The following is a 12531-nucleotide window of genomic DNA, read 5'->3' as shown; positions in this document are numbered from 1 at the left end:
TGCTAGTTCCCCTTTAAGCATGTATATTACACACTAGCTTAAAAAAAATCAATATATGTTAAAGTTTGTTTAGCTCATGCCTCTCTTTTTAAAAAAGAAAAAAATAGCTAAAGAAAAGTTGCAAAACACAATTAAAGGGATACTATTGTCACCAGAACCACTACAGCTTAATGCTATAGCATGTGCCTGCAGCCTTAGCATTGTAAATATGGTGTTTTCTGAGAAAAGGCGGTGTTTACTATTGCTGGCTTGTTACACCTCTAGTGGCAGTCATTCACACAACTACTAGAGGTGCTTCCTATCTCAGTGCTGCACAATGTGCAGCACCTACATTGAGCGTCTCCACATTCTACATGGAGACGTTGAAGTTTATTGTTACACTTTTATGTCTTTTTAATTATATAGTTTTTTTTCTTGCTTTTAGAGTGGAGGCCTGGCTCTACAGCACAGATATTGTCCGATTTGGATTTAACGTCCCAGAAGGAAGGCCGGTGGAGGCGTGTTAATACACTCATGCATTATAATGTAAGAAAGTGTTCGATTTTTACTGTTGAGACGGGAATTGTATTTAATATCTGTTGATTTTTCAGTATGCAGGGGGGGAAAAAAATCTGTTTATACTAAAAGATTGGTCGTTTGAGACAGGAGGTTCAGTAATCCAACTGTTCCCGGTCACTAAATAGCATGAGATTTGTTGATCATGGATTGCACACAGTAATATTGGAAGATGTGAAGACAATGTAACCGCTTGTAGTTCTATTGTTATCTAAAACAATGTTCCAATTGAGTGAGCTTTGTAGACATAGTTTGCTCTGGATGATGCATTTGAGCATATCAGACCACAATACGATTCAATGAAATGCAGAATTTACTACATACACCGGGGTAAAGGGTCTACTTGAGCCGTATCCAAGACTTTCTTCATCTGTGAAACACGATCACACATATATTCAAATACATATAAACATATGGTGAATCCTGCTATATCGTGCAGTGGCTAGATTAACTCTTCAACCTTAATGAGTGTCCTATTCTATTAAAACAGTGATTCATCACAATAATTCTCAGCAAAGCTGCTTATTTCAACCACAGCTGAGTTTATTAGAGGGGCAAAAAAAAGGACAAGTTCTTGGAGAACGATCACTTTCCTGGGCTTTTAATATTATTTTACATCCATTTAACAAATGTGTATGATTAAAAATAAAATGAAATGTAGCAATTCACACGTCTTTATCCTGCAACTGGACACCTCCATGCTTAGATTGTGATGTCATTTGCAAAAATATTGTGCCTTAAAAGAAAACAGATCTCATGAAAAAGGTTAAAGGTCCACTATAGTCACCCAGACCACTTCAGCTCAATGAAGTGGTCTGGGTGCCAGGTCCCCCAGGTTTTAACCCTTCAGATGTAAACATAGCAGTTTCAGAGAATGTTTACATTGTTTACATTGCAGGGTTAATCCAGCCTCTAGTGGCTGTCTTCCTGACAGTCGCTAGAGGTGCTTCCCCGGCGCTTAATGTGAAAATCCCATTGAGCACGCAGAACGCTTTTCTATGGGTGTTTTTAATGCGTGCGCGGCTCTGGCATTCTGCTCCACTCGGAAGCAGATGTCAGAGTGGGAGGAGTGGTCACCAGCGCCGAGGGAGTCCGGCGCTGGATTAAGGTAAGTGTCTGAAAGGGTCAGGAGGGGGGCCCTGAGGGTGGGGGGGGGAACCTAATGATTATATAGTGAAAACAAAAAAAGGTTTGTTTTCCTGACACTATAGTGGTCCTTTAACGCAAGTTGTAGGTGATTTTCATATGTTTTGATTAGTGGTGTAGTTTCCAGAATAGTGACAGTTCTCCCTTAACTTTGACAGCCTTATTATAACTTTATTTCAATTACAGCAACTTTTGTTTCTAAGACAAATTCTAGTTATACTAGACATTCTCAGATTGTGTGCACTCATAAACAGGTTCTTTGTGTTTTTTTTCTAATAATCAAATTAACAAAGCGCCCTGATTGTTTTGTGTTCACCATACATAATTATATAGCTAAATACAGGTACCGTATATACTCGAGTATAAGCCGAGTTTTCCAGCCCATTTTTTGGGCTGAAAAACCCCAACTCGGCTTATACTCGAGTCAGAGTCTGTATTATGGCAATTTGCATTGCCATAATACAGACTGGGGGGAGAGGGGGGCTGGCAGAGCTGTACTTACCTTTCCTGCAGCTCCTGTCAGCTCTCTCCTCCTCTGCGCCGTCCGTTCAGCACCTCGGTCAGCTCCCAGTGTAAATCTCGCGAGAGCCGCGGCTCTCGCGAGACTTACACTGTGAGCTGACAGAGTGAGCTGCACAGACCGCGCGGAGGAGGAGAGAGCTGACAGGAGCTGCAGGAAAGGTAAGTACAGCTCTGCCAGCCCCCCTCTCCCCCCCACTGAACTGCCACTGGACCACCAGGGAAGGAGAGCCCCCCTCCCTGCCATATATCAAGCAGGGAGGGGGGACGAAAAAAAAAATATATAAAAAAAAAAAAATAATAATAATAAAAAAAAAGGGGTATAAGGACCACTATGGGAGGGGGGGGGGGGGTATAAGGACCACTATGGGAGGGAGGGGGGTATAAGGACCGCTATGGGAGGGAGGGGGGGATAAGGACCACTATGGGAGGGAGGGGGGGGGGATTAGGACCACTATGGGAGGGAGGGGGGGGGGGATTAGGACCACTATTGGAGGGAGGGGGGTATAAGGACCACTATGGGAGGGAGGGGGGGTATAAGGACCACTATGGGAGGGGGTGGGATAAGGACCACTATGGGAGGGAGGGGGTGGGTATATGGACCACTATGGGAGGGATGGGGGGGGATAAGGAACACTATGGGAGGGAGAAGGGGGATAAGGACCACTATGAGAGGGAGGGGGTGGGATAAGGACCACTATGAGAGGGAGGGGGTGGGATAAGGACCACTATGGGAGGGGAGGGGGAAGTAAGGACCACTAGGGGAGGGGAGGGTAAGGACCACTAGGGGAGGGGTGAGTCAGGACCACTGGGGGGGGGAGTGAAGGAACACGGGGGTGGGGAGGTAAGGACCACTGAGGGAGGAGGAGGGGAAGTCAGGACATATGGGGGGGGGAGGGGGCGGCAAAAAATGTTTTGCCTACGGCGGCAAATATCCTTGCACCGGCCCTGCACACACTGCATTCACACACTGCATTCATGCACACACACACTGCATTCATGCACACACACGCTGCACTCATACACACACACATACGCACACACTGCATTCATTATACACACACTGTAAATAAATATTCAATTAATATATATTTTTTTATGATCTAATTTTATTTAGAAATTTACCAGTAGCTGCTGCATTTCCCACCCTAGTCTTATACTCGAGTCAATAAGTTTTCCCAGTTTTTTGGGATAAAATTAGGGGCCTCGGCTTATATTCGGGTCGGCTTATACTCGAGTATATACGGTACCTTTCCTTTGTTTATTGTGTATAGGTAAGGGATAATGCCACTCTTATATTGTCGAAGATTGGAATCTCTCAACAACAAGAGGAAAATCACCATGACTTCCCAGGGGAGAGTAAGTAGATATTTAATTTTACATTTTATTTTTTATCAATATCCTAAAACAGGATGATCTCGTTAATGTCCCTTTAATAAGGCTCTGTAAAGACTGGTTTTGAATCTCAATTACTATTTGTTCCACCATCAGCAAGTGAACCTATTGAACCTTCCACCACCAAGGAGACATCTGACTTCTATTTTGGGGTCAAGAAGCAATTTTTTCCTAGTTTGTGGCAAAATTGGAAGCGCTTCAGACTAGGTTTTTTGCCTTCTTTTGGATCAACAGCAAAAACTTATGTGAGGAAGGCGGAACTTGATGGATTCAAGTCTCTTTTCAGCTATGTAACTATGTAACCAAGGCTTGATAAGAAACTTGTTGGCTGTGAAATTAATAGTCATTGATATTAAAACCATTAAATCAGTCAGGATTATTTAGTTGTATGTGCTTAGAACAAAGTCCCTAAATCCTGCTTCTGGAACCGCGCATGTGGACCTGTTCATAGTTCCCGCCCACATTATCGTTTGTTTCCAGGTCCAGATACATTCGTAAATTAAAAGCATTGATGGCGGTGAACATGTTGTATCCCCCAGTTTGATGGAATTTTCTCGTTTCTTCAGGGCATGCTTTACTCGAAGACGAAAACAAAACGTGGCATCTTGTCCGTCCAGCAGACGAGGTCGATGAAGGCAAATCCAAAAGAGGAAGTATGAAAGAGAAGGAACGAACGAAAGCAATAACAGAAATCTACCTAACAAGGCTACTTTCTGTCAAGGTATGCTTCCAATAAACATCAGAATAGACTCCGACTACACAGGCTACGGTCACTTGTCAGCCATAATTAATTTCGCATTATCGTTACTTAATTTTGCGTTGTCTGAAATATCTGCACAATAAATATCTTTAGAACATTTACTGGTCTTTTTTCAGAAAAAAAAAAAAAAAAAATCATCCTCAATAAAATGCCTAATTGCCTTTGTTTTACGAAAGACGATGTTATTTTAGTTTTCTTTTTAATTTATATATACATTTGCCTAACAGGGTACGCTACAGCAGTTCGTTGACAACTTCTTTTTGGCCGTTCTCAATTCCAACCAAGTGGTACCTCCAGCTATCAAGTATTTCTTTGACTTCCTTGACGAGCAAGCCGAAAAATATGAAATTAAAGATGAAGACACTGTTCACATATGGAAAACAAATAGGTAAAGGTTTTTAAAAATCCCTGATATTTTTTTTCAGGAAAACATGTTTTTGTATTTTGTTGGGGGGGGGGGGATGGGTTATTAATTAATTAGTGGTGAGCCTGCAACATCTCAGATGTACATTGAAATGATACACAGGCATGTAGAATCCTGTCAGCAAGCATTTTTTTATTTGGATCTAAATTTGACTTGGTGAAAGCAGCCAATATGAGGCTTGTCATTGTCCATATATTATAACTTGACTTGCACAGCATAGACAGGCACAAACTGACGTATCATGAGAAGGAAACAAATGTTGCAATGTCTGCAAACAATACTGGGAGCGGCATTAAAATGTAGGGAAAATATATCTCTGTAGCTTTAAAGAAAATGTAAAAAAGCAATTGCTGGGGGGCGGAGCCTGACTGCCAAGTGGACCAGACGTGTTCAGCAGAGGCTCTCACGTCTGGCAACAGATTTCGGGGTAAATACCCCCACTAATCGCGATATACAGACGGCAAACTGCAAAAAACGTGACCGGGGTACACTGTGGCACATGTGGATACCCCACACTAACCCACCCAACTTCGTACAGTCTGATCAGAGACTTGGGGCCTACGCAAGAACGAACCGGGATGAAACGGCCGCTCTCTTGGTTCCTTAGCCGCCGCTGAGACTCTCGATTCGAGCCCCCCCCTTTGGACCGGCGGGGGTTATCCCAGTCCCCGCTGCCTGGCACCAAGCATCTTACTGACCACACGCAGCATTCACCGCTGGGGAACAGGCCACGAGACTGCCCCTCAAAATGGCGGACAGGCCTCCTGATCCTGAGCTCCGGACGCAGCATGAAATGCAAACTAGATACAATCTTCACCCGTTTCTTGGCGCAAATAGAGGCCCGAAGCATGGCGGCAACACTGGGTAGGGAATGCACATTGAAGAGGGGCGGAGAGGGGGTCCGTGCGCTACCCTCGGGCACCACTACATCCCAAGCAACTAAGAAACCAGTATTGAGCCCACCCGGGCCGAGAGCCACCAGGGATATCCCCCTTGGGCATTATCCACGGAGACAGAAGATCCGTCGCCGCAGGCGGCGACCAACCCAGCGATCCTGCCGCATTCCGCCAGGGAGGGACTTGGACTCAGTCATGAGCACCCGAGTCCATGGTATACCGATGCAAGCCCTCCCCACAGCCCGGGGCTGGAGGGTTGCCACACTTAACACCCTCCGTGGACTGACTCCAAGCTACACCCACGAGTTCCCAAGCCTGGGAGTTGGCTAAAGCTGAACGTTGTCCTCTAGATTCAGGACTTGTTACACAAGGTCTGACCATGGCTTCCATAACCATTATGCCTTAATTTTAGTTTAATTTTTACAGTTTGTCTCATGCTCTACTCAGCTGTTTTATCTATAGATGCATTCCCCCAGAGTAGCGGCCTAATAGGGCCGTGTATATGTGACGGTCAAACCCATATTAAGCCCGCTATAAGTATCACACTTAATTGGCAACTCTGGGCTCCCTAAGCAGACCTCCTCAGCTTGCCCACTACCAAAAATGTATGGGGCCACAGCGGTTCACCTCTCAAGTGACGCTAGCTCACAAACCGGTAACCACTCTTATGTTACACGGCCACTTTAGTTGCACTGGCCTGCTCCCACAACTGCAATATTGTTTTCACTTCAACCGTAATGTTCAAAGCGTGGCTGCCAGATTGTTAAATTAAGATTAAGTGGCGGTGGTTTACCAAGCTGAATTAACACAATGGGTCATATATCGTGGCAGTAAGCAGTTAACTACTAAGACCCTAATCCTACGTCATACAGCATACTGCCCCAGTTCAATAATCTATGTTGAATTTATCCGCATGTTATTTTCCATGTTTAGCACTACATTAACACAATCATAAATGCCTAACTAACCAGGCACAGCGACACCCTTTAAAATATAAAATGAAGCAGACACTCATGAGAATGTATATCAATGTTAACGGTTATTACATATGTGTGTATACTTCGCTGATATATTATTCTTCCTTTCTGTAACAAACTCACAGTGCTTCAATAAAACAAAGATTGACAACAAAAAAAATACAGTCCTACCTATAACTCTAAATAAAATGTATGGCTTGAAAATAAAAAAAAATAAAAAGCAATTGCTTAGGTTTAGGGATATAAAAAAAAAAAAACAATATCCAAACCTGAACATTTCTCCTATTCACCAAAAAAAGAGTGATATGCAAAAAATGTCATCTGTGCATCAGCAAAAAAAACTTTTAACGTTTTTGTTTTGTTTTCCTTCCGCAGTTTATCTCTAAGATTCTGGGTTAATATCTTGAAGAACCCACACTTCATATTTGACGTACATGTTCACCAAGTGGTGGACGCGTCCTTGTCGGTCATAGCACAGACTTTCATGGACGCTTGCAGCAGGACGGAGCACAAACTGAGCAGAGTGAGTTAACTGTCCCATTGCTATGCTTTTTCTATTTTCATATGTTTTTTTCTAATTTTATTTGAACAAAATAACTCCCACTAACAGAGCCATGCACTAAAGAGAGAATTTAAAGTGAATTCAAGGTGAATTTCTAATTTTAAGGTTAAAGTAGCCAAAATGGAAGCATTATTGACCGTCCTAGGGAATGTTTCCAGTTTGGCTAATTTTACCTTGATGTTAAAATTCACTTTCAGTTTTCACTTTCGTGAATAAACCTGTAAATCTAACATTTAGAATACCTTGTGTCATTTTTTTTCTGTCATTTTTTTTTTTTTTTTTAAATATACACATAATGTAACGTTTTCATATGCATTGATTGCAGTCTCCAAAAATGGTTTGTAAACAATAACTGTTTTATATCTTGGCTTGAACCTCAGAGTGATTGACGCATTTCCATTCTTTACACAGGAGTCTCCGAGCAACAAGTTGTTATACGCCAAGGAGATTTCAACATACAAAAAAATGGTGGAAGAGTAAGTTTAGAGCTCTTTCATAGTTGAAACGTAATTGTGTTTTTTTTTTTGTTTTTGGTTTCTTTTTCTTGAGATGAACTGGTAACATTAGTAGAACTTCCATTCAACTGCCTCGGGGGATACAGGGTGGAAGCTGGGAGATGACATGGCCAATGCTCAGTTGGCAAGGTTTGGAGTCGGTGGTGGGGTAGACTTTAGAAGGGTTTGAGTGGTAGGAGCAAATCCTGAAAATAGTAAGGCACCTGCATTGGATGTTTCGTTACTCTACTTCTCTACTCAAGCTTCCAAAAAAAGCCCCATTTACTGTTGTATGACATGTAGTATCCACAATACTCTCATTCACCATGTGTATTAATATGTGATCAATTAGAAGACTGTGCCCGCTTTCTACAGAGATCAGAGATTTTCTATATGTCGCTATGTATAGGACACCCCTTACGCTGTGGGCTTGTTAGGCAGTGCGAGGTATTCCAGATTTGAGATATGATGTTCTAAGAAGATAAACATTCAAAGGAAATTCTCATGCTTGGACTTCTAACCCAAGTTTGACGGCGTTTTAAGTGTTTCCTCCTGAAAACGAACTTCCATTCATTTTTGTTTCCAACAGCTATTACAAAGGCATCCGTCAGATGGTATCGGTGAGCGACCAGGACATGAACACACATTTAGCAGAAATTTCAAGGGTATGTCTCTTGGTATCTTCTTCTGACCACATGTCATTTTGCTGGGTCAATCCCTCAGACTGCACGTAAATTCTGCTGGGCCTGTGCCTAATTCAAAATACTCCCTGCATATACACTTTATCACAACACGTTGAGCCCAGTTCACTTAACATGGAGAATGAACAAGGGAATTGCAAATGTGTGTTACCGTTATCAATAGCTGCAAGATAAAATATTATGTGAGTTTATGGCATGACATTAGATATTATTTGAGCGTCTGTGTCACTCGCTTGATATAATATTATTAATGCTTTCATTGTGTGCACGGGATATGTTTGCTATTTTCCAGTAATCTAATATTTGTTTCTTTATTCCAGGCACACACAGACTCACTAAACACACTTGTAGCACTACATCAGCTGTACCAGTACACAAATAAATATTATGATGCGGTAAGTGCTTTACAATGATTTATAACGAGGTATATTTTAATTTTATGTTCTGTTTAGTAGTTTGTCTTGTAAATGGCCGTTATATATTCATAGAGTAAAAACGTATGTTAGTCATTGGTCATAGTGTTACTTAATAAGCCACAAGTTTTACATAAACCATACTAGAATCGAGATGAAACTAGGGGCAAGTTGGAATGTTTCAGACTGGCTCAAACATCCTGTGGCATAGCAGCCCAAAAACCCGCCCGTGCTGTACAGGGTCGCTTATCAAAAGTGGACTTTCAATGCGGAAAAATCCATTAATTCAGAGAAAGGATCCCGTTATGGTGAAATGCGCCGAAAGAACTGGCTTCTTGTTTGGTAGTTGCTCACATGGTCATATGTGCCATTATATCTGTATACATCAGATATGTCCTATTGCCTTTTTTTTTTTTATTGAACAGATTCATTTGTTTTGATAGTGTACACACAGTGTAAAGTGAGGAAACAAAAAAAGATTTAAATCATATCTGATGTATACAATCAGTATAGTTATTAATTACTGTGATTACTTAGCCGTATCAGTTCCTCACCGCACACCCCAGACTCCCGCGCTAATATGACACGTCGCACACAAATTGTAATCTTCAGAATAGTTTTATATGCTTGGGAATTATTGTGTGACTACGTTTTGGTGCTAAAGAAAACATGTTTAAAACACACGGGGATACTTTACATTTTACACATTTATTGTGGAATTGTTATGCATTAGTTACTTGTGGCACAATCTTAAACAAAGGCTCCCCTGTGCTGGAATGTAACCTGCAGGGACTTTAGCATTAGTGTTAAAAAAAAAAAAGCATTGAGCAGGTAGGCGTCTCATAATGTAGAAAATCACAACACCTTTTTTATTTCCCACCACAAACACCTCAAACACATACACATTCCCACCCCAAGCGACATCCAGGTGTAAACTGAAAAGTTACTTGTTATTTCACATTTATGCATTTTCATTGGGGATCTTATTTGTTTTTTCTTGTGTGTGTACATAGTCGTTTTTGAGCAAAAATTCTGTGTGTTTTTTTTTTTTGAGAGCTCTATTGCTCGCATCCCACAATGCTGATCTTTTTCAGTTTTTACCCCACATTGTACATTCCACAAGGAAAGTTTTCATGCCACCTACCCTACATTTACTGGCTGTTATCTTCCAGTGGAAACAAAATAAAATGTGCTGATGTTGTTATGGTAGTGCTACGGGTTAAACCACAAACACAGATTCCAGAAGTAGGAAGAGAATTCAGTTGTTTATATACATGTTATTTTTCTGAGCGTGGCAAAAGATCAAAACTTGTCTTTCTTATCCTGATCGGCGTAATTAATTAATTTAGAATATAACTAGTTCCCGTGATTTTTTTTAAACTAGTCGCTGTGTTAGACCAGAGCAAAGATGTATGAAGACCATACTGGGTCCAAAGGTTGTGTGTCTGCCACAATTCACACAGAGAACAATAATTGTTTAATCTAGCCATTGATTCAGATAATCCTATAATTATATTTATTTATTTTTTCTTCTAGATCATAAATGCTTTAGAAGAAGACCCGGGAGCGCAGCGCATGCAATTAGCATGCCGGTTACAGCAGATAGCAGCAGCTCTAGAAAATAAAATCACAGACCTCTGATTGGAAAGAACATGTTCCTGAAGAAAAAGAAAAAAATCACAAAACAAAGATGTTAACATTTTTCTCTTCTTAAGGAAACAGAGTATTATATTTTTTAAAATGTCCTATTGCCTGTTTTTTTTTTTTAATTGAACAGATTCATTTGTTTTCATAGTGTACACACAGTGTAAAGTGAGGAAACAAACAAAAAAAAAGTTAAAATGATTTTTACTGTAAATGAAGCCTCAAATTTTAAAATGCGTCCTACGTGGGGTGGGTTTTTATATAATGGATGAACTTGCACAAAACAGTCAGCTGCATTAACATTTTTTTAAATTGGGTTTTGCAAATCCGTTCCATCTTTTATTTTATTTTTTCTTATTTTTATTTTTTTTTTCCCCAATGTGTTTTTTAGCCAAGCAATATGTTTTATAAGCAATCATTTCAACTCAAAAGGACTTGGCAATTCTTGCACTTCCTCACGTTTTCCATACATAAGATGAACTGGACTTGCAGTATGAAATTTGCACATTTGTATGGAAACACGGTGCCATGCGGCTTGGAAAACGCAACGTACGGCTGCGCAGATTGTAAACGGAATTCATGTTGCCAATACAAGCAAAAGATAAAACACAAAAATCTGATTTCACTGAAGCACAAATCAAGGCTTGTCGCGTTTCCCCTTTTTTACGCTGAGTTTTATTTTATATAGATATACATTCTAATGTGCCTTACATGTTCCAGACATACAGATGAATACATGATTTTGTAAAGAGTACAGAAAATTTATTTATGCCACTGATTTTTTTCTTCTTTTTTCCTTTTGTGAAAAAAAGAAATCGTGACCTACCTGTAATTATTTGTGAGTCACTTTAGTACAAGCTGACCTGAAAATGTACAAATTTCATATGTTTCTCTTGTATTAAAATGTTACTAGTATTTGTTTTGTTGCATCCGGTAGCTTAAAAAAAACAAATGCACCTCTACATTGTATCTTACATTAGGATTGTAAAACGCGTTAACAATACTATATTCATGTTAGAAATACCACAACCAGCATCTGATTGTAAACTTGAGATCTCCAATAAAGAGTCTCACATCTTATCAACGCTTGGATTCGAACAATATTCCATTGCAGCTTCTGGATATGCAAGTATAACTTGCACTTTACAGTTGGCACTCTGCAACTGCTGGCGCGATGCATCATGGGGCTGGTATAGAATTTTATCCAGTCCGGCCCTGCCAGGACGCTACCAGAATAAATACTAAACCGTAATGGCAAAAAATTTAAAAAGAAAAAGAAATACATTTTATTAGGTCAATAATTAAAAACTAACAAACTCAAAAAGCTGGCACAAGAAAGTGCTCAAGTACAAATAAAGTGATATGACTGCAGGTATATGGGAAAGAGGGATGAGCAGGGTCTACCTCTCTGTTCCTGTACATCCAGTTGTCTGGTTACAATTACATGTCTGTTAGTCTACCCATTGTACAGCGCTACGGAATCTGATGGCGCTATATAAATTATAATAATATTAATAATAATAGATGATGTAATTCACCCCAGTATGTAGCAAATTTTGGTCAGCGATAAATACAGCTAATGCCCACCGGGGGGCCCCATTCACTAAAGGTCAAAGAAATTCTATCCCCATAACTTGCTGTGGACTAGTAGCGTGTCCCAAAACCTAAAGTATAATCAGGTATCAGCCTACACGTCTGTAACAACAACGATATTTATGAGATCAAATTGAAGCCTTACTTATATGGCATTACCGTAATTACTTTATTTTCTGGCTTTTTATTTTGCCAGCAACCAGTATTCGGCTGATACCTGGTTATACTTTAGGTTTTGGGACACGCTACTAGTCCACAGCTAGGTATTGGGATAGAATTTCTTTGACCTTTAGTGAATGGGGCCACGCGGTGGGCATTAGCTGTATTTATCACTAACCAACATTCGCTTCACACTGGGGTGAATTACTACATCTATTATCCTTCTTATCCCATATACCTGCAGTCATATCACTTTATTTTGTACTTGAGCACTTTGAGCTCTTTTTTGTGCC

General features: G+C 40.5%; 1 protein-coding gene across 3 annotated transcripts in view; it reads left to right on the top strand.

Annotated features, from left to right (window-relative positions):
• The window catches only part of PLXNB2 (plexin B2), a 201527-nt gene extending 189961 nt beyond the window's left edge, over window positions 1–11566 (top strand). For all 3 annotated transcript variants that reach the window (XM_063446803.1, XM_063446804.1, XM_063446805.1), the window contains 9 exons: window positions 425–525; window positions 3495–3579; window positions 4182–4336; window positions 4603–4763; window positions 7048–7195; window positions 7646–7710; window positions 8318–8393; window positions 8750–8824; window positions 10379–11566. In XM_063446803.1, coding sequence (XP_063302873.1) covers window positions 425–525; window positions 3495–3579; window positions 4182–4336; window positions 4603–4763; window positions 7048–7195; window positions 7646–7710; window positions 8318–8393; window positions 8750–8824; window positions 10379–10483 — 971 coding nt within the window. In that variant the 3' untranslated portion in view covers window positions 10484–11566. The remainder of the gene's footprint in view (window positions 1–424; window positions 526–3494; window positions 3580–4181; window positions 4337–4602; window positions 4764–7047; window positions 7196–7645; window positions 7711–8317; window positions 8394–8749; window positions 8825–10378) is intronic.
• The last annotated feature ends 965 nt before the right edge of the window (window positions 11567–12531 follow it).

The sequence above is a fragment of the Pelobates fuscus genome, chromosome 3, assembly GCF_036172605.1.
Source record: "Pelobates fuscus isolate aPelFus1 chromosome 3, aPelFus1.pri, whole genome shotgun sequence".
Classification (NCBI taxonomy): domain Eukaryota; kingdom Metazoa; phylum Chordata; class Amphibia; order Anura; family Pelobatidae; genus Pelobates; species Pelobates fuscus.
This window is presented reverse-complemented; position numbering and strand designations above follow the sequence as displayed.